We start from the raw sequence: 24070 nt of genomic DNA, 5'->3' as shown, positions 1-24070 counted from the left end.
ATGAAAAACCATGAAATTTTTACCGTCGTTATATACATGTGTATGAACTGCTGAATATGATATACGCCAGTTCCTTCTGAAACAGGTTCCAGGTTCACTTGTGCCCTTGTGCCCAAAAAGGCCATACTGACAAACTATTTCCAGAGTTCCATTCTTGAGTTCCATATCTTTCATATAAAGCTAAAAGAACGAAAAACGGTTCAAAAATGGACCGGTTCAATTTTTGACCCTTAATGCATAATGTGTAACTTTTTCTTAATGCATTTGGAAGGTTAAACTTACATGAAGAAAACCCTATTGAAAATTTTACCACAAGCTACGCCTGAAGGTCGTATAATGGAACAAATTGTTTGAATTTCAAAATTTACACTTAATGGGTGCAAGACTCAAATATGTAAAACATGTCTGTATGTCTGTATGAGCTTCAAAAACACAGCAGTCATTGCATCCACGATTCACGAAAGCAAGTTGCTTTAAGCAACAACATTTGGTCCCATGAACCCAGCGCTAAGCAGTTGTCGCGACAATCCCGCATGAATCTTACATCACAAATCGTCTGCCTCGGATGCTGCTGCATCGACATGCTACTCGAATCAATCTCCCGGGTGTCGCACCAGCCAGCAGTCGCCAGTGGGACCCATCACAGTGGTGGGCTGTGAAATTATGACCCATCACACTCGCCATGGCTCATTGGCTCTCACCTGCTGCAGAAACTGATAAATCAAACGCATCCTGTTGGATGAATGAGACAGGTGATACACCGCGCGGCCAACACAAGGAACGGTTGCTTTTGCTCCCCAAAATCCCAAACCCAACCCCGGGGGCCAGAGGGGATAATGAAATATGATATCCAATTAAGTGGCTACTAATTGCCGGGTAATCCAATTTCGGAAATCATTCTCAATTATCAACAATTACCGCCCGGAGGCAATCGAATTAAAACCAGATTTGAAGCTTGAAAACCGAAAACCGGAAGGCAGTTCTCCAGATCGTGGCTGCGGTGTGCTTCGTGCTTGTGTGTGTGTATGTGGGTTTGATCCGGTGGTTGTTGAATTTATTATGACTTGCCTACGAGAAATCCGAGAGATTTCCTTAGTTGGTGGGCGGCCTTTGAGAGGGCATACGGGAGAAGGGATAGTTTGCACACAAGTCTCAAAAGCTCCGGGTACTGATTCAAACGGTGCTTGTAAGCTTTTCAGACACGGTCCTTCCTCTTCCAGATTGCAATATAAGCCCATGGTCCTGGGCGTAACCAGGGGGAGCTGTTGCTCCCCAGGTTGATGAGAAAAATCGAAATCAACTGATTTGCTACGTACATTTATGTATGGTTGAAACTTTTTGAACCTGTCAGCATTCATGTGTATAAAGAAATTGAGCCATGTTAAACTTTTTGGATAATACAGAGTCCAATAATAATCAAGCTTCTATCAATGATCATACTTCAATCATTCCAAAGATTCATCAAACTTTCACAATTACTTTAGTTATTAATCTATCAAAATCTTTTATAAAATTTCTTGAAAGGATTTTTTTTTTTGAAATACATTTCGTAATGCCTAGGAACTTGTTCAATGAATTACTTCAGGAATTATCCCAGAAAGAACTTCGAATATCATCAGGGAGTTCCCAACGAAACCCCAGTTTTTTTTATTAGAATCGCTCTAACAGCTCTTCTTGAAGTTTTACGTTAATTGCACCGAGAATTTTAAAGTAAGTTCGAAAAAAGGGAAAATTTAGCTAAAAAACTTGGAAGGAATTGGATGCTTCTACATATACAGTGCTAGTTCGATTTTCGTAACATGCCAGAAAAAAATCGTGTAGCAAAAATCGAACCATGCCAAATAAAAAACGCTTGTACATATTCATTAAAACTTTTATCATCGTAATTATGACCACAAATTAAATTTACATATATTGAGATTAATGGGATTGATAACTGACCCATGAATCATTTTTTGTACATGTATGGGCATTTTCGTGGTCCCAAAAGATAATTTAGTTTTACTTAGTAATGAATAACGAAGATTGTACGACATTTCCCAGAATGACGTTCCCCAGAACGACATTCCCCAGAACGCCATTCCCCAGAATGAGACATTCCCCAGAAATCCATTCCCCAGAAAAAAAAATTACAAGAGATTTTTGGGCTGTTAAAATCCAGGTAAATTGTAAATAGTAAATAGTAAACACATTTAACTGAAAAATTCGAGGAAATTTTTTAACGACAGCACTTCCAATTTGTTGCAGTCTTTCATTTATTAATAAGAAATCATTGGAACCATTTAACAATTAGAAATCTTTAGAACCGCTTGGATGATTTCTATATATTTTGACGATTTTCTCCTTACAAATTTCAAGCTGGTTTAGCCCCTAGAAAGAAATTATCAAAGACAAGAGAAATTTTCTAGTGTAATTGTGATTCATTAATCTACATAATTACGAAGACAATAAACCTAGGAAGGAAAGCATATGTTCAAAAGAAGGGATAATATGCTATGAAAGCAAAAAAACACATTACATCAATTTATTTTGTACATATGAAGAATATTACACTAATATCGTTGGCATCAAGACTTGAAGGCGAGCAGTCACACTGTGTGATGTCGGATTTGGTTTTGTAGAAAGCAGCTATTAATTTGGCGTTTAGTTAAAAGTAGTTTGATTATCGGCAAGCAATGTAGATTCTGCAATTGTGGGATATATTATGTGAAGTAGTGTAGATCTAAATATTAGCTTTTGGGGCAGGGAAATAAGTGCTAAAATCGGTAGTAAATAGTGGAATAGCAGAGCGCCGGCATCACGCCGCCGGCTTGATTGGGAGAGAAAAAAAAACAAAATGGTGTTGAATTGGAAAATGGGAGAGTGAGTGCCGGAACGTTTTGCGAAGGTGTTGGTGGTGGTGCGATGAAGCGGTGGAGGTCAGAAGAAAAAACGATTTCGGGATTGTTGTATGGTTGTGTGGTGTCGCATGGGAGAGGTAATACGGGTTCAATGTGTAACTGTGAACGGGAGGTTTCGCGGAACTCGAAAGCATGAACGGAGCTAGCGAGTGATAAACTTTATGCGCATGTGGGAGAGACGGGTGAGAGGTGAGAGGGTAATGTATAGAAACTAGAAACTGAAATTGGTTTAGTAGTAGTGTAGGCTGCTTACTGTCAATAAAAACTGGTGAAGATGGTAGTGACGATGACGATTATGATGATATCGTTGATAAATAAAGCGACTTGGTGGTGTTGAAGAAACAAAAGAGTTGAAGACAAGAGCGGAAAAGAAAGGTGATTTGTAACACAGGGGTGTTCAACCGAATTGAATTCCGTAACATGTGAAGACTGGAGCGATGAGAGAAAAAGAGGTGAAAGGTATTAATTATTTTAAACTAAGGTAAGACGACTGATAACTGGAATGCATTCTAAGACACTGATAATTTAAGGTAAGACTAGATGTAAGCAAATACTAATTATGAGTTTTCTTTTTCATTTACAATTATAACTAACCATTCATAATTACACAAAGAGTACAAAATGGATTTAATTAACTTTGGAATCAATGATCTTCAAACTGCTTTTGTGCAAAAAATACCAACAGGTTCTTTACAAAACAAACATATATAAAAAAATAAAACGCATGCAAAAATATACATTCACTTATAAAAACACACAAATTGAAATCATAAACAGAGCATTAGTACAAGAATGAATAACAGTCATTAGTCGTTTGAGTTGGTTGCAACAAACTTAAATTGTGCGATTAAAATAATGCCAGGAATCTGAATATCATACTATTAACTAGAGATAGTCATTACACTTGTTAACTTTGGAGGAATTATTAGAATATGAATATAAAAACACTTCACTTCTCGTTTGCAAGGGATGTTTCAGATTAGCGGTATTTGCTCGTTTTACTAATGATTTTTAGAGATTTATTTTTTCTTGCGTGGGTTTCTTTTTTGCAGCCAGTAGATTGTTATAGTGCTTCCAAAGGAGTTCAGATCATGATCATAGTGGAACTTATTATGTTCTTGTTATAAATATTATAAGAATATGAAGAATAATTGCAATTATCTTCATTGTACAATGCAAATCCTAAACAGAACTGCCGTGAATCGCAAATCAGTCCCATCTGCATTTTCGTCAAAATTGAGTTGAGTTCAGTTTTCAACATATCTTCCAATGCTCTTTCAGCTGCCCTAATGAGATAATAAGGTTTGTTCGGAAAAAGTAGAAAAAAAAACAGCAAGTAAAATTGACCCATAATGGAAAGTAATCGCATATCAGTCCCACTACAGATTTCCGCACCGCGTAACACAAAAATAAACCGTATTTTTATTTTGTATTTTTCTCAGAAAAATATCGTAGTGAAAAGCAAATTGTGTAAGTTTCATTTAGATTTAAACATTTTCCAATCCTGTGGAATTTTTTGAATATGCGTATGGAAAATTAGTTTGGAAACTTCACACCCCATTTTCTCAATGCCTACTTTTTACAGATGGGACTGACTTGCGATTCACGGCAGTGAACTCCTTGGTAATAAATGTCTCGTATTTTTTTATCTGTTAACCATTTAGAAGTTGTTGAGTAGTACTATAAAGCAGATTAGTACATGTGTAAATGCCGAATAAAGTCTTAATACCAAACAAAGTTATAACAATGTTCAGTCGTTGTATTAAAAACGCAGAATAACTTGACATACCGGCTGAAGGTTGTTTATAAAAATCAAAATAATAATAAAAATTAATATGGTGAAAGCAAATGATAGCAACGAGAAGCATCATAGTAATTCTATTAGAACCTTATACCAGGTTACAAATAAATATGTTGATTACTTCTACTTTTAACTTATTATTCAAGTCTTAAGAAATAGTTATCAAATGAAACGATAAACTATACGTTAAAAACACTGCTATTGATCGACATTAAATTAAACTAATTGAAACATTAAAAAAAATAGTTTTGAATAAAAAAAAAAATAACATATTAAAAATAATAAATATGCATAATTATTTGGATGATGGGAGGCCGTTGCTATCATTTGTCTGTATGTATAATCATAAAATAAATGCTAAGATAAACAAGTATGTATAATTTCAGTCGCGAATAGCTGACAGAGATACTGGTAATAATACATATTCGTCTATTTTCTTGAATTCAATCAATTTACAGGATGATATCGCAAATTCGAGTAGTGAACAGTAAATTATACCTCTATTTCAGCTCAACCTGATGAAACTACATAGTATTCTGACCGTTACATAACAGATTTCTACTAGCACTTATATGTGAAATTCCAATTTCCAATAAATTAAATTCCAATACAACTAAATTTATAGAGAACCAAGTAGGAACAATTTATGAAGTAAAACCAGGATCACCTGTTGGAGCTGGAAACAGACTAAAGCTGCATATAGTACACGTGACGGCCCTCGGTTAAGTCATAATTCCTTATCTTTTTATATCTTTTTATAAAAAAAATGTAGGAGCGGCAGCAGAAAGGCGTGAGGCACAGTGAACATTTAATTTTTCCTACCAATATTCTATCAGTACCATTTTAAATAGTGTTCAAATTGAAGCTCTTTACCATTTTTTATTAGGTACGACAAGCGGTAAAAACAAAGGATGTACAGGGTATTATAAAAGTTTTACGAATTGGTTTTACGAAAGGTTTCACGAATTACTTTTTTATATTGGTTAGTTATCCTAATTCATTGGTTTAATTTCCAGTAGTATCATGGAGTTATCAGAGACACTAACTTAATCACTGCTATTAATATTTCAGCATGTCGTTCTATTCCAGAAATTATAATTCATCCTTATTTTGGAGACTACCTAATGAGGTTCAATTTATCACACCCAAATAATTGAAATAATTTAAACAATTATTTTAATATCATATACAACTGTAATTTCCATTTTATATATTTTATTATAATTATTTCATTTATTATATGCTGGGCATTGAGAGGGTGCATCAGGGCATCAGTGAAATTGAAGATGGACGATGGAGTGGAGTACCAGCCGGAGTCTAGGGAAATGTGCCGTAACAACATTGTAGATGGGTGCATACCTCAAAAAAAAAAATGTGTTGGCCGATATAATCCTGCATGCATTTAAATTCTGTTTTACAGCGTCATATTTTACTGTTAATACCATTTTACTTTCATATTTTATTACCATATTATTATATATATTATAATCTCTACTACTATATAACATATCACTATAATTGAATTTACCATGTTTTGGGGAGGGAGGGAGCATCAGGGCATTATTGAATTTACAACTGGACAATGAAGTGGAGTGCCAATCGGAGTCAGGAGGAAAAGTGTTAGTCGTTCGCGTCTAGAACTTTTCTCTCCAACTGTTGAAAAAGAATTGACGCGCCCTGCTTCTAACAAACCATTCCGTGGAAAGCTCGATAAGTACTGCAAATTATAATACTCAATCTGTTGGATCATATGGTTGGAAGGAGATTCTTTGTTTCCCGCGGGTTTCGCGTAAGTGTTTCTGCATACGGGTCCGCCACCCCCTTTTTGGCCCTTCATACAGCGGTATGTTGAATGCAGATTGGTAATAAAATTTGACCTTACTGTTGAGTGGAGCCGCATGCAGAGCAAGACTCAAGCAAGGATTGGTGGCTACCTACATACATACATACATGAAGAATATTACACTAATATAAATCACCCTATGGAAATACAATTAGAAAAAAAGCCAATTTTAAAGAAGGAAGAATAACTATGAAAACAAACAAAAAATCAATAGCTTGGGTCAAGTTTAATCATAAAACATAGTATGACATATGTAAGAGCAGCTTGTTTTGAACGGTTGTGCTACTATTCTCCAAATGACGGTTCCCCGAGACGGTTCCCCGAATTTCGTTTCCACGAACGCCAGTTCCCATAATGCTAGTGCCCCGAATACCCTGTTTCCCCGAATAGCCTAGTTCCCCAAAAAGTATTTAGCTCTTATAATTGTCATAACTTTATGACTATTCTTTACTTGATTTGCGGTTCTTTCGAGTTTCACCATCATCGGCATTTTTGGCAAAATGTATGTACTTACATATTTAGTCGAGGATAGCCTTATAATCTACATTATCTTCTTCTTTTAATTGCTTATCATTCTTTCTAGTTCAGCACCTAGTCCCCAAAGACTATTCTTGCACCTGTTTGAACTGCATCACTTTTCAGGGAAACGAGTCATTCGGGGAAATATATTTTGTGGAAATATGTCATTCGGTAAGCTGGCATTCGGGGAAATGATATTCAGAAAAATGACAGTAGCAAAATCATGTTGAGCAGATGTAAAATTGTTGAACAGTATTTTCCCCTTAAGATTTTGGTTAGTGAACCACGTACACAATTATTTTGGAGTCTCAAACCCCCATCTGTCGTCTTTTGCCCGTACAAACGTTTTAAAATGTGTATAGGCAGTGGTCTTTGGCCAAACCATGCACCCCCCCCCCATAGATGACCAAGTGATTTATGGACGGCCCCAGATGGTTTGCCTGAGAAAAGGGAAGCAAACACTCGCCTTTCAAAATATTTATTTTTTGACTCCATCCCGATTTTATTTGCTTGAGATCCATAATACAGTCGCCTCTCCACATCTCGATATCGAAGGGACCATCGAGATACGGAGAAATCGAGACAAAGAACACATTTTTAATGAACACTTGATTGAAAATCACTCCGTTACCAGGAAAATAATAATCAAACAGACGTCATCTCGCGTTCTGAAATTGATTCGAATCACTAAAATCTAGTCTAGTCACCTTTGAATATAGTCATATCGACATACGGAGAGAAAATTTGGAACGAAATATCAACAGGAGCACATCGAGATATGGAGAAATCGAGATAAGGAGGATATCGAGATATGGAGAGAGAAAATGTATGCAGACTGAAGGGACCGCAAAAATCATCGACATAGGGAGAGATATCGAGATATAGAACATCGAGATGTGAAGAGTCGACTGTAATAACTTTGATCAAATAATATTTTGGGTGAATTGACGCCTGTGTCCAGAATTCGAATCAATTCAGCAGGTACATTTTTTAACAACAATAAAACTAAATAACCACATTTATTTTTTCCACTTTTTTATAACGTATAAAAACTATTCTGGGGAATGTCCTATTCTGGGGAATGTCCCATTCTGGGGAATGGGATTCTGGGGAACGTCATTCTGGGGAATGTCGTTCTGGGGTTTGGCTTTCTGGGAAATGTCCTACAAACAATAACGAATTTATCTAATCACGCTTTCATTTTCATAAAAAACGTTGTTTCTACGATGCTTCTTTCTTGAGTTATGATTTTTCAAAGAAAAGGCTCAAAATGGCACATTTGCACTTTTTTTACAAAATTGGCCATAACTCAAGAACGAAAAAAAGAAATACCATTTCAAAAATTTCAGCGATTAAAGCTTTTGAAATTACCTTCTCAAAAATATTTTTTTAAATTTTTCACGAGTCCGAGCATAGTTTTTCCGGCTTTTCTTTACGAATTTTTTCAACAGTGAAAAATTTTGTGGAAAACTTTTTCCAGTTATTTTTGATAAAATTTACTTTCATTTTCATAAAAAACTTTGTTTCTATGATGCTTCGTTCTTGAGTTATGATTTTTCAAAGTAAGTAGTGTAAGGGGAAAACAAAAAAATTCCAACTGAGTTTGCCGGGAAAATAGGCGACCTGAATTTTTCTCATATTTTTTATTCATATATTGATGAGCCCTGCCTGTGGAAAAAGTTTTATGAAAATCTGAGGCCTTTCGGCCCAAACCCGTACGGAAATAAAAAAAAATCCCCATGAGTAGGCTCACCGTTATGACTCGTGTTTCCACAGTTTACTCATCCAAAGTAATGATTTTTTTCCTGGTCTGGTAGTATTATAGTAATCCTTTCTAACGTGAACAAAACATTCGGGTTTCACAAGTTTTTGACGGCTCTATGTTTTTCTATGTACTAAGAAAGAATTTCCGGAAGAATCTCCACGGAAGTTCTAAAATATGTTTTTGGGAGAATCCCGCTTGACTTCTAAAAGAAATGCTTCGCAAAACTTTTAGAGAGATACTTGGAGAAATTCTGGAGCTGTTTCTGGAAGATTCATATTCATATTTTTGGATCATTTTTGGAGGTAAGTTAAGAAATCAAGAAGTCCTTATTATTATACAAGAAGTTGATCACAATGAAGAAAACAAACCGATCCCTTTGATCCGATATTTTTGGAAATCAGAATCAGTTTAAACACTCCTAACTTGACTCGTTTCTCAGCCGAGACAAAAAAAACTCACGTTTTGTGGTCCACATATTCCATTGTAAACAGGCATTGCAGAATTCGTTTCCAATTGAAGCACGCTCAAAGCAAGCGAAAAACACCGCATCTGTATCGGTCCATGATCGGCAATGTTTCGCAAGTTATAACAAGCTTGACAAACAGCAGCAGCGAAAGAGAGCACTAAAGAGAGAGCGATACTAAACCCCATTTTTCTCGCTTATTTACTATTGGAGGCAGGTGGTTTACTTTATTGGCATAATAAACAATTCCCGAACATCCTTTAGCAATAGTGCCCCCAGGTTTGGAGCTGGTATTGATGAGTTTTATCATGGACTGTTTTCCCCCTGATATAATCAGAGCTGTAACAATAGACAATAAACAGATTCTCATGATGTGCAGCGGCTCATGATTGCTACAGAGAGCGATTAGCGAAAGATACTCTAAAATTTATCCGGATTCAACCCCTGATTGTGAATGTTAGAGGAAAAAATCAAAATAATCAACCATATGGGACCAAATGTGGCACAAATGGTAGTTTTCGCGAAACATTCGAGGTGAGTGGCCCCTTCTCACTGATGAATGCTACGCCCTTGCTCAAAATTGTGGTCCGTTCGTACTATATAAACGACCTAAAGACTGCCTCGCTCTAGAGAGCGTACCACGCAAACCAAGGATTAGAGGTGGCTTATGTAGTATAAAATTATGGTCTAGAGGCTGTTAATTTATTATTGCACTAGCAATTATGGCGTCAGTTATAATCATCGTCAGCATCGTGCAGAGGCGATAGTATGTGGTACACACATATACATACATGTGGGGAGGATAGTTTAATCCTTGTGGCAAAATTGAAATCCCTTGGATAGGGTTCCTAGAACGGAAGTTCAGCTCCGCAGCTACATCCCTTCTTTGAGTTTCCTAGTTCCCATTCTGTTCGGCATCGGAGGCCTCCCCATGGCAACTGTCACCCGGCAAAAACCTTTAGCACCAAGAATTCACCATCCTGCAGGAATTATTTATGAGTGACTATCTCATTCTCACTTGTGTCGGCTTCCCATTCCCGGTTTCCGTGTCCCATTGGACCCTCAATTAGGCATCCGACCTTTGCCAGAATACTGGAATGAACGCAGAAGTCAGAATCGAGCCTCAAGCCATGAACCTGACATGCATACAGCATCGGTACCTATCTACAAGAATCATATGAGAAGAACTTACCGTAATTTGGGGTGTGAAACGAGGTAACTTGCAACACTTTACAACTTTAAAGCTGGATGAATGGAGACATTAAGAATTCAGATGAACCAGGTATTACACAAAACAACTCGAAGATTTGTTACAATACCCTAATTCATGCGTAGAATATAACAATAAAAGAAAAAATATCAATTTTCCCTCGGTTTACGGTACCTACATTATAGATGACGTCCCGTTTGCTGCGCCCAAATGTAGACTCCACTTCATTGTTGCCCGAGAGGAATGCCGCATAAACTATCGGTCCTTGGCTCATACCTACACACCGAAGATACGAATGTGTAAGAACGGAATTTAGTGCCCGGTGTTATTAACGCAATTAGACGCCGGTTTAGAAAGCTAATGCGGCATAATTGCGGAAGTTTGGGTGGATGGCGGTTCAACAAAGATGGCTATCTCTTACCTCCAACCCAGGTTCTTTCGGATGGCTGTGATTCAGATGGCTTGCTACAGCCATTGCCTACTTTAAGGGACGTTACTACCTGCGGTGGTCAAAGTCTAGTGCGTGGTTTGAATGTTCGATGCGGCAAGCAGTGATAGTGATAGTTTCCGGCTGAGATTGTGCATCGGTGCGCGATGAAAGCGATTCTGGGTGATAATTGCAATTTCACAGGTAGCTAGTTACAGCCGGACACGTTCTGGGTGAAACAGTCTTTGGAACAACAGTACCTTCAGACCTAATGAATACGCACGGGTAAGTGTTTGTAAACTGAGAAATCGGTTTACCGGCGTTTGGTTTTATGGACGATTAATTTAAATAATGGGAATCCAATTGGTGTTTGAAGAACTGAAGCAAATTAGGAAGCATTCAAGCCGAAGTAAATACGAAATAGGTCTCACGATCATTGAAAAAATGGCATTGGATTCTTAGAACTCTAGGTTGCAGATTCCACTGATGTTTTAAAGTGGACTGAAAGCACTTACGTGTTAAACTTCTTATGAGTATGTACTTCTAATTTATGTTATGCTCCAATAATAAAACCACTGAATGTCAAAGGCATAAATAACCTTATTTAAAAAGACCTGAAGATATGACTGGGCGACATAGAATTGCAAACATTTATTGATCTAAGGAAAACAGCCTTGTATTAGGTTAAGGGAAAAAAAAATTAATGTTATTTGCAATGATTTTAATATATATATATATATTTTTTTTAAATTATGATTTCTACATTTCCAGAACTGTCAGACATACATAACCGAAAATTTTCTAAGCTTAGTGCAACAACTTTTGAAACATGCTTCAAAATCATACATGATGGAAGTGTGTTGAGAATGACCAAGCTTTCAGGATCCATTTCAACGATTTCACGTCTTGCTGGGCAGTAATTCGTGATGCCTAATCTGAAGGTGGTTTGTGGCTGCTCTGCCGAGGATGGAGGGTAAATTGGTGAGCTTGTTCCATGCTTTTATTTCAAATCTATTAAATATGTACCACTACACATTTTCATCGTTACAACGGTGCGAATGTTACGTAAATGTATTTATTCAACAAGCTATGAATGGTTGGTCACTTCAAGTATCGGCATTAATTTTTTTCCACTTAGATTTTTTCATATGAACAAAAAAAATATATATTTAAAAGCATGCTTATATCTGACGAATAATTGATTATCATGGTCTAATCGCTTATCAAAGTAAATCCTGCGACCCAACGGTACTCCCCATTGACAAACATCTCTTTCAGTGACATTTGTGGAGATGCAGAGGTAAGCACAGTCTCTAAATAGCAAAGAATATGCAATAATATTCCTTCCCCAATTCCACCTGACTACAAGAACGTGGCCGGCACCGTTATTGAGCCTATATAAACAGAGGCACTGAATTATGTACACTGAAGAAAATAACGGCCAATTGCAGCCGAACTTATAGTTGATTCTGTGTGCATCTCCACTGACTTAGGTCAATCATGGAATAGCAACCATTGATATGTGTAGTCACTCTAAGCTAAGTATATATAACCCAGACAATGAGAAGTCACATAATAGTTTACGTACAAAGTCGTTTAGACGTACAAATTGAATCACACCTGCACTACATAGTGGATGAAATCGGTTGATCGATAAATTTCCTCGCATAAAACGCTATTTTGTGAGTTAATATGTACTTAACATTCGTCCCGTATACTCGTACAAAGTAAATCGAATCAATCCGTAGCAGCTATCAAATCAACTTCTTTTTATTATAAATGAAGTCACATAAAACTACAGATTACTTCGCAATAAAATCTGCACACTCGCGTTGCATGCTAGTTTTCAAATCCTCTGTATGCCAGTGATGACAAATTCTCTGTATGCCTGTGATGAGATATTGATCAAAACTTCAGCGCGGTGTAGCACCTAATAAAACTGTTCAAAGTACATTTTAGGGGGTGGGGGGGGGGGTGGGTGTAGTCAAGAAAGTTTGGTATACACTGTCTTATCTTAGAACAATTGATATGGAGTAGCTTTGCTGAAGAATCCAAAATTCTATCTCTCATGGTTAGCCATTTATGATTGGTTATCACTTAAGTTAAGGTGGTCCCTAAAACATTAGTTTTCTCCCGCTAACTACTTTTATGTATTAATTTTACGCAAAAAAAAACTTTGATTACGCAGGTTACGACGAAACTCAACTAAGTTCGAAATTTGCAGAGTCATCAGAGATTTTCTCCAAAACATGGTTGTACATATTCAAATATTGATATCGCTGAAAGGCGCGAACAGATTTTAAGCGTTCTGACACTATTGAAAAGATTATATTTTCTTCTATTTTTGATGAGAAAATTGCATTTTTTTATGTTTGCAGATATTATCTGAATTTTAAAACAATATATTTTTAAATGAAAAATATCTATAATTTGATAAATAGTCGAGATAGATCTTTGATGGCTTAAGCAAAAAAGTGCACAATTGGATGTTTTAAAAGTATCTGATAACTCAACGCTACAAATCTTATAGTTTAATCATATGTTTTGTAATTTCTCATCGTAATAGTTTTTTTTATCACATGCCTACCTGTCATGAAACGGTCCACTTTCCTGCACTGATTTATGCAGTGCCGAAGTGGTCATTACGCAACTGAAATAAGTTGCGAAATAGTTTTTTTTTGAGTTGAATAAATACGACAAGTGCTGAAAATATCCAGTTTTGCAACGAGTTGCAAACAATTTTTTTGCTGTTTCGAAAAAAGCTGTTTAATCCGAATCAATACCTTATTTAAAAAGAAACCACATGGACATCCATGCGTCGTATGGTCTCAATATTTTTCAATCAGATAGGTTGTTATACATACATACTACGTTACTGTTATAAATTTTCACACTTCTATCAAAACTAAACTGATCAAGACTCGATAGGTATTCGAGGACATGTCGCATGCAATTTGGTATCAAAATAGTAATTACATCTATTCTTGTGCTAAATTGTGTCATCCGATTTTTTAGGACTAAACTAATTGACTCTAATGCCTCATCCACATATACTAGGCGACCCGAATACGAATCAGTATCGCTCACACAAGTCGTATTCGGATCGTCCAACAAGTAGCTAGACATTGAAAAATATAAAGCAATTCGATAAGAGGCTTAAGTTAACGATCATCTAAACAGTGCTTTCTTTTTAGCAGCAAAAACATTGCTAAAATGTAGCACTTTTCAATACTGTTTCTTTTGTCAGGGAAAGTGAAATGGCCTTCTTGTTCATTTTATTGATGAAAAGTAGGGTAACGTAATTTCGGGTGAAATTGATCATTTTGTATTGTTTTCCAGGTATGATTTCTATGATGTTGTTAATGTCAACCCACTGAATGCAGGAAAACGAGTACGACGGTGAGCCTCGTTGGCCCATATACCGACATTTTCATACAGATGTGATTTTAGTGCTAAAAATCGTCTCTTAAATAAAAAATCAAGAGATCCTATTTCGGGGTGAAATTGATCACTTGTCAAAACGATTATTGTTAAGTTTGAAAACAACTTTATTTAATTAACTTAAGCTCGCTGAATCCAAAAATGCTTGTTGAGTTCCTAACAGTACAAGATTTACAGAAAAAATAAACATTTAAATTTCAAGAGTACTACAGAAAACGCTTAAATGTAGGCAATTTCCTAAGGAATATTCTCATATCCATCAATAATTTGATTATTTCAACAAAAAGAGCAAATTGGTAAGAATTTCAATGATAAAATCTGTTTTGGGAATACATTTCACGCATCCTCATAAACTTTCAGGTTGACTCCATGTCCAAATCCTTGTTTAAAACTAGAAGTTTATTGATGTCGGCCAATACCACACCGAACACTATTATGGTAAATTAATCAACTCATTACGCGTGGCATAGACCTGTGCGCCGCCACGCCACGCCGCCGCCGCCGAACCATTTTACGTCACGCCGACGCCGAATTAGCTATCGGCGGTGCGCCATACGCCGATCAGCACAACGCCGCCGATTTTGTATTTTCACGCCGATAGATAATTCGGCTCGTAAAATTTGATACTTTTATAACAACAATTGAATACTCTATAAAATAATTCAATACAGTCGAATTTCGTTCGTTGCACTATGTGTAATTGCCCTTCGTTTTAATTGGGCTCCCGTTAGGCCCATCTAAAACGAAGACAAGCGTCACTTTCTGACATCAAACGTATTTTGTCAATGTTGGTAGCACTGATTATCTTTTGTTCTAGATGAATTGACAGCTCAAAACTCAGCCCGATTAGTGAAAATTTTTCACTAGGTGGGCTACAGCTTTAGTGCAACGAGCGAAAGTTGACTGTATTGCTTAAGAAATTCCTCTAGAGATTCTTACAATAATTCACCAATTAATTAATCAAACAATTCCTCTATGTATTTCTCTAGGACTTCAAGAATTTCTCTATCAACTCCATCTTGATATATTCCAGAGATTTTTCAGGGATTTATCCTGGAATACCTACGCGGATATCTCCTTGAACTCCTTCAGTGTTTCCTGTAGGAATTCATTTAGATATTACTTCAGAATGACTATTAGACCAGCAATTACTGTAATAATGCTTACAGACATTCCTTCAGTAACCACTCTTTGGATCTCAAAATATTCCTCGATAAAAATCAATTGAAATTTCTCCAGGAGTTTCTCCAAGACACTACCAAGGAATATTTATAGGAGTTCCATCATATATTTCTCGATGAATTGTAGCAAATATATGCCCAGGAATTGTTACCAAAGAAGTTTTTTCACAATTTATCGCATATGTTTGTATAAGGGAATCTTCTAGTAATTTCTTCATGAATAATTTCACAGATTTTTTACCTCTGGCGTTTTTAAAGAACTCATTTAATATAACTCTTTAATGAATGTTCGAATCCTCTGAGCAGAATCTCAAATAGAGAAACTTAAAAGTAGATGGATCATTTAATATATTTTTTTTTCGTTTCTTCTCGGATACTTTTAGTATTTTCAGGGAATTTGTAGGATTTATTCAAAATATTCTCCCATAAATTATTTAAGAGATTCCCTGCAGTCTCTTTTGAAAAAAAAAGTGTTATAAAAAATAAGCCAGGGATTTCTTCAAAATAATCCTGAAGAAATTCCTCTATAAACCTAAACCATTCAACTAAGAAACGCTTAAACATATTCTTCAGCAATTCCTCCGAATATTGTTATTGGGATTCATCGATTCATTCATTGAAGTATTCTGAAACCGGTTTTATTTTGGAATTTCTCAAAGGATTACGTATAGGATATTTACATTTCTTCAACGAGTTTATGAGTAAGTTATCCGCTAAGGATTACTACTGAAATTAATTCAGAGCATCCAGAAAATATTACATGGATCTCCAACATCGACCTCTCGGAATATCACCAAAGATACTCCTTTGACTTCCGTCCATTGTACATCTTAAATTTTGCTCAGGATTCTCTAATAAATTCGTCACTATTTCCAATATTGTACTTTCAATATTCCTTTGGTAATTTCAAAAAGAATTCTTTCAAGAAATTTCTTAAATTTTTGAAAAAAAAAAACGCTTTTAATTCCTTTCTGGTGACTATTGAAATTTCTCTGAGCGCACCAGTATTTCCTATGCTATTTTTAACTGAATCGATTAACTAAATAAGTGACCATTGCTAAGGAAAGTAAATCACTAAACACACAGCTTGTTTTTTCATCAGAAAAATGTAACAATTTAACATGTAAAATTTATCACATTTTATACCCAAAAGTTACTCTATGCAGATTTTTACAATTTAATGCACAGGAAATATTATTAAATATTCATTTCAATTGAAAAAACTTTCGTAACGTAACCTCACTTTTAATCGTCATGAGGAGTTCCGCCTACTGTAGATATTCCTCTTAGAGCTCTTTCAGAACTGATTCCAGCATTCCTTTCACATGTATTCCAGCATTCCTTAGCAAGTATATCTTATGATACCGCATGTAAATTTGTTCAAAAATGATCATGATGCACTAGTTCATGAATTACTAAACATCAATTCTTAAAAAAAGTAAAATTTCTTCTATGTCTTTCTCTAAAAGTTTATCCATGTATCCTTCAATTTTTTTTCAACGGGTTATTTATTAAGAATCTTGTTTGTGTTTTTTAAGAACTAAATGCAACTAGATTCCGAAACGATTTCTAACAAGATATGCTCGTAGGATTCATCCAAGAACTTCTTCAGTAATACTTACTATGATACCCATATTTCTGAAGTGATTCCTCCAGAGTTTTTTACAGGACATGTTTCAAGCAAATCAAAATGCTATAATAAAGCACACGCATTGCTTGCTAAATTTTGTTTTTTTTTTAGGATAACCATTGGTGTAGGAACAAGGGGGCCAGAGGGGGCTGATCCCCTCCAGAACCATCCAGCCCCCCCAGGTATTGGGGCATTGGGGCTAGGCATTGGATATATATAGAAAGCGTTGTGTTTGGATGGGCATCTAATTCTTCCGAAAGAGGTGCACTTTGCGAAAAAGGACCACGTGATTATTGAGCTGAAATCGAATTCAGGTTAACTCTCATGGCGTAGGGGTAACGCGCCCTAACTAGATATTAGGGAGTCGTGAGTTCGATTCTCACTGAGAAGACGTGTAATTTTTTCGCAAAACTTCACATCAATTTGTCCATTTAATCCAATTGCAAAGTATATGTAATGTTTAGCTTTTCGGTAGTTGTTAATAATATTCTTCGAGAAATTTTTCTTATGAGATTAGAAAGTCTGGGAATGATTTTCCGTGGGAATCCCGGGACGAATTCAGTGAAAACTGGTAAAGGAGTTCTTGAAGAAAGCACTAAAAAGTACGAAAATAATTCGTGAAAGAAATCCCGTAGGAATTCTTAGAGGAGAGTTTACACATGGTTGTTTACCTAAAAAGTTCGTGGAAGAATCACAAAAGACATTCCTTGTGAGTTTTTTTGCTAGAATTTTAAAGTATTTTTGACTGAATTACAAATCGTTCTCGTAGCGAAAATTTAAATTTGCGAATATGTGCCGCGATATGAGACAAAAGAACAAATTAATAAAATCAATACAAATCTGTAGTAGTAGTTTCGTATTTTACGAAATTTGTGAAAATCGTGATTATTGTGACCGACATTACTTATGTAAAACAAGTATTTGCTAGGCCCCTCCTAGGCCCCCTCCAGAAAAAAATCCTAGCTACGCCAACGAGGATAACTTTGAGAATTTCTTTAATCATTCGTGCAAAAATTTTCCGAAGAGCTCTTCCAAAAGTCAAACAAAAAAAATCCAAAGATTTTTTTACACATGTTTTCGACAAATTAACACATTTATCTGGGATAGTATTTCTGCGAGTTCCTTTTTGATTATTTGAGTATTTTTCCTGATTCTTCATTATTTTATTCCCAAGGATTCGCCCTGAAACTATTCTCAGATTTTGTCTGGAGATTAAAAATAATGAATAAATTTTCCAAATATATTCTGGTAATATCCAATGTTAATATGCTTCAGGAATTTGCTGCCAAAAATATTTCTATAAGTTTTCTTGCAACCATTTCACTATAAATTCCTCCATTTTTTCCAGGGTTCGTAGGAGATTTTTCAAGGTATTCAAGACCATTCAAAGATTATTCCAGATAAGCAAAAGCGAGACAACGATTCCAATCGCTGTTTCATCGTTTTAACTGTAAAGATAAATGCACGTAAAATTACGAAAAATATCCACCATGATCATGGTTGATCGGTTGTGAGTTCAAATCCCACAGCTTGAGAGTATGTTTCGTAATTTTCTCGACGTTTAAGGACAAAGCATATCTTGAAGGTGTATGGGTTCAATTCAGAATCTTTTCGAATAAAAAAACTGCCTAAGCCTATCTTGGTTATAAGGAATCATCGTACAAGCCCCACGAGACACGAATGGCAATTTTACCAAAAAAACATCTCAGTTAGCAACTGTGGAATTGCTTCTAGAAAAATAAGTTAAGAAGTAGGCCCTGTCCCAGTATGAACTTAACGCCGAAAAATAAGACAATTTTCAAACATTTTGATGTCCAATTTACTCCACGCCGATGTACGCCGCCGTCGCCGCCGCCGAAAGTAGTCAACGGCGTAACGCCGATCACGCCGCCGCCGCCGATACAAAAATGCTCTCACGCCGCCGCTGATTAAAAATATTTCGGCGCACAGGTCTAGCGTGGCAAAGATGGACAAATTATGGGTGAAATTATGAAAATAATCCACGTGCTCGGCTGGGATTTGAACCCAGGACTCTTGTATGCTAGACGAGCGCTTTACCAACTAAGCTACCGAGCCACTTGGTGACCCAATAACTGAGTTGGTTAGGGGTCCGCGTGGTCTGTAGGGATTTGAATTCTAAACTTGTAATCAACTCAGTTATTGGGTCATCAAGTGGCTCGGTAGCTTAGTTGGTAAAGCGCTCGTCTAGCATACAAGAGTCCTGGGTTCAAATCCCAGTCAAACACGTGGATTTTTTTCATAACTTCACCCATAATTTGTCCATCTTTAACATGCGTAATGAGTTAATAAATTTAATAACCATGCGGATTGGATTACCGAACAGCTCAGTATAAGCGTCAGTTTACTATTATGGTATTTTCCATTATTTTCATAGAAATAAACATTATTAAACACAATCAAATTCACAACATACAATTTGAAAATAGTGCAGACAGACAACGTTCATTTATTAAAGGTTGTATTGATTTTCGTGCTCATTTAGTAAGAAATTAAATCGTGTGACACGATGATCGATTTCACCCGAATTTACGGTAATAAACAACCTTAGGTATTTAAAAAAAATATATTTCGCAACGCTTTTTCATAACGGAATTGTTTTGAGTTGTGCAATGAATCTAACAATTTAAAAAAAAAAATCGCTCAATAATAATAAGGCATGGCGATATGATTTGTAGGTAAATATATGAAGTTCAACATCTTAACTCAAAGTGACAGTGTTGATAAGTGTACAAGTTTAAATAATCTAACAACAAAATATCAGAAAACATAAAAAATATTTCTGGCTACTCATGAGGGCTTTCAACAGCCCTTTCAACCTTAAATCTGTGAGATATTATTTGAGATATTTTACATCTTTTGCAGGGCATACTTCATTCAAGTTGTAAATATCGGAAATTATCTGGTATGGAATATCTTAGTTTGGTACATATTCAGTAGCAATTGCCTTCTGCTCGAGTATATGAGATAAAGTTTATCGATTCTAGTTTGTTGCCCAAATTAAAATATAAGGCATGACCCAAATTCAAAATTAATGGACTTCTTGAGAAAACTGTAGCAAATATTTTAAATGACTTCTTACCAACTTCCAAGCAAGCAATAATTTTATCAAATAGCCATGATGATGCCATTTTTTTTTTAATTTCTAAGGTTAAATGGTTCAAATTTAATTATTTTAATTGACAATTGATCAGCGTTCAGACAAGACCAATTGATTTTTAATGGTTTTCAGGAAAACGTACACCAATCACTCGATACATCAAAGTATTTGCATTACTTGCTGTATTAATGGAATTTATCTCCTTGATGGTACATTTGTATCAAAACCGCATCGGAAAAATCAGAATTGAAGGTGTTCTTGACGTATCTCATAAAGTGAACTTGCAAAAATTTTGATAGTCAACTTTAAGTAGCACTGTGTGTTGCAAGTTACCCCATATTCTGGGTTGTTCGTAATTTGAACATCTTTCGTCTCATTCAACTCACGAGAACAAAAGGTTTCCCCAAATTGACGCCGATATTTTTCGTTATTGTAATTATAATGCAATTATAATTCTCTGCATGTAGTTTTCTATGCATACTTCTAAATCAACGCAGGATTTCAAAGATAGTATTAAATTGTTTACAGGGAATAGATGATAGAGTTTACACGACTTTGCGTAACAATCATTTGACTCGGGAAGATCTGAAACAAACAATCAATGCTTCACGTTAACCGAACTACCTTCTTTGCTAGGTGTCCTTTGATTGTTTTGTGTTACCGCCAGGGTTCTGAATTTTCGTATCAATGAATCAAAATCTACGATTTTCCGCACGTAAGGAGAATGCTTTTTCGCTTCCTCACGCGAACATCTTTTTTCGCTCCCACTAATTTTCCCTAGAGTTACGATGGAGGATAACCGAAAACCATTCCACTATGGGGATAATTTCTTTTTCACACCATCATATTTTCGCTCACCAATTGCTCTCGACAATTATCACTGTATGGATAAACAAAAACTAGTGCCAGCGACGGGATTCGAACCTAGAACATTGCTAAAAAGAACCGCGACATGCGCTCGCTAACCATGTTACCACACCAACTTGACGAAAGTGTTGCTTTATTTGGTGCATAAAAGCAACTGCTGCTTGTAGCGATGGGCACAGGAGATGTTCTCCATGGATAGGGAAAAGAGAGAACAAACTTCTCACAGCTGTGGAAATGTGCAATTATCTATTTTCGCTTTGTTTTGTAGACGGTTAAAATCGTACACGGAGAAATCGGAAAACCCATATTTGAGTATTTTTTAACTTACTTTTGAGTTATTTTTCTCTCCCTATTTCATTCGCTCCTTCTGTTGTTGTCAGAGAGCGAAGAGCAAAACAACTCAAAAACCGAGCCTTAGTGCGTTACCTCAAATTTGAGTAAGTGGCACAGTACTGGAGGTTGAGTTATTTGATCTGCCGATTGAGTGAAAAGAACTAAGCAAGTCGGTATATTTTCGCATGGCTGCATATGAAAACAACTTCTACCCCATCAACTCAAAATTAGGTTAACGTACGAACCCCTGGCATTAAGTGGAATGAACTCACTTTTGAGTACTTCATTTTCTTCCTATAGGGATTCTTATTGCTGAAATTTGCTTTGACGGATAAATCCATTATCGTGAGAGTGAGTTAGAGTGAGTGAGAATTCGGAACCTTGGTTACCACATTTGGAGTGGATTTATCGAAGATTTGCACCTCAAAAGCAAACAACAATACTATTTCTAAAATTTAAGCTAATGTCGAATTCATTTTTGAACCTATGTTGGAACTGGCTCAACGCGTTCTGAATCACGGTTTAGGTTTGACCGAACGACAATTTGCTTGACGTTGGTTTGTTTATGTGTCGATCACCGACCCAGTTCCTAAATACGGAAACGACATAAGTATGCTGTTTCGCTCAAGAAGCCCCCTTTGAAATGACATCTCTTCTCAACAGCGTACTGCGATCAAAAAATGTGATTTCTGGATCATTCATCGAAAGAAATTTTCTACGCATCGAGAAAGGCGATTCCTTTTCTTGTCAGTAGCAAACCACGACAAAGAAACGCAAAGCAAGAACAACCCCTTGGCTAAAATAAGATTTTAATAAATAAAACCAGCTACTTTGATAGACTTCTACCCAAAAATCGATAAATTACATTTCTTAATTGATATTTTTTTCCGGATTTTTTTTAAAGACACTACACGTTAATGCTTCCAGTGGGCTGTTTGCCCTTTGAAGGAAGCACCACACTAGACAACGGACTAGCATGCAACGCCCAGTGGCACAGTCGGAAAACATTCCTCTCGAAAAGTTTTTCGGCCTGAGGCGGGAATCGAACCCACACTCCTTAGCACGATGCGGCTAAATGCCTCGGTGACACTAACCGCACGGCTACGAAGCCCACATTTTATAATTGCTTTAAGCCTGATTTGCTGCTGACCAGGAATCGCTAAAGAAATTTCTCGCTGATTCCTTGCAGAAAATTTCTACAGCGTCTCCCGTTTGAACTGACATCTCTTTTCAACTGCGTACTGCGATCAGAAAAAAGCGCTTCTTTGATCGATTCCTTGCAGGAATTTCCCATGCATCAAGATAGGCCAAGAAATTACTTGTCAGTAGCGAATCAGGCTTTAATATTGTGTGTGTAAGAATATACTGTAAAATATTTTGAGACCATTTTTTTCTAAACCATTTAAAACATTGAAATACTCACACTGCAAATTCATCGACGTCTGGAACATGGACGCCCGGTGCACATCCTGGTGGCTCCGGCCGCCCATCACTGAGCACTGACTGCCGGGGCCGGCGGCCGCCGCAGCATGATGCAGCGCACTCATGGTCACATTGCCCGGCCCAACGCCGGAACCCACCGGGTTGTAGGACCGGGCCATCGAAGCCGCCGCCGCCGTGTACCGCGTGTAGGCCGCCTGGGACATCTGGCTGCACGAAGTCAAATCGCCGTAGGTGCACGGCATGTTGCCCAAACCCGTCGGATCCATACCGCCCTGGAGGCAGCTGGAATCGAATCCGGCCGCCGCCTGGTTCAGGTAGGAGTAGTCCATCTCGTGGGGATAAATTTTGGCGGTTTTTTTTTTTTATCGAGGGGGTCTGGGGTTACTTCGATTACTATTATGCTGATTCGCGTTTTTTGCGTTCAACGGGTGCGAAGTTCCAAAAATGAAATTAAATATTAATCGATTTGCTGTTTCCGTCCAAGAACGCTACAAAAAAACACAATCCGATCCCGGTCGCTCGGTCCTGGTTGCTCGTTTTTATTTTCGGGGGTTATTTATTTTTATTATCCATGAGTTTACCACGTTCAACACCTCCGCCGATGGGGATTCATGCTTTTTTCATGAACCACTCTCTCCTTTCCGACTGCACAACACTTCCCACTCGGAGTAGGCTTGGAAATGTATTTTTTGTTTGTTTTTATATCGCACCTTTTCAACACTCACTTTTCGCTGAATTCATGTTTCATGAGGAAAATTATTTTTTAGAGATACACGGTGAAAAATCAGCATGTTGTAATTGATAGTTCTGCTCTTGGATTTGCAGTACCCAAGTAACCATAATCACTAATCATAAGCCCTTAATTAGATTAATGGATGCATACAGGCATTCTGATAGCACTACAAATATTGACAAGGCTAATAACGGCACGTTCACCCCATAGAATAAATAAGCACTATATTGGCTCTATATACGCATATAGTACATGTTTCAATGTTATCCAGTGTTTTGACAGATATACCACGTGCTTAGTGTCTGCATGTAGTGTAAGAAGAAAAGAAATACACTGAGAATTATTATTATTTTTAAAATTTTCACCAAAGAAACATGATAGGAAACAGATGTTTGG

General features: G+C 36.7%; 1 protein-coding gene across 1 annotated transcript in view; it reads right to left on the bottom strand.

Annotated features, from left to right (window-relative positions):
• The window catches only part of LOC110678270 (paired mesoderm homeobox protein 2B-like), a 76178-nt gene that overhangs the window by 42810 nt on the left and 9298 nt on the right, over window positions 1–24070 (bottom strand). Inside the window, exon 2 of the mRNA XM_021850892.1 lies at window positions 22922–23672. Within this exon, the coding sequence (XP_021706584.1) occupies window positions 22922–23270 (349 nt within the window). The 5' untranslated portion in view covers window positions 23271–23672. The remainder of the gene's footprint in view (window positions 1–22921; window positions 23673–24070) is intronic.

The sequence above is a fragment of the Aedes aegypti genome, chromosome 3 (genome assembly GCF_002204515.2).
Source record: "Aedes aegypti strain LVP_AGWG chromosome 3, AaegL5.0 Primary Assembly, whole genome shotgun sequence".
Lineage (NCBI taxonomy): Eukaryota > Metazoa > Arthropoda > Insecta > Diptera > Culicidae > Aedes > Aedes aegypti.
Note: the sequence above shows the minus strand (reverse complement) of the source record. Positions and strands in the feature narration are given on the sequence as shown.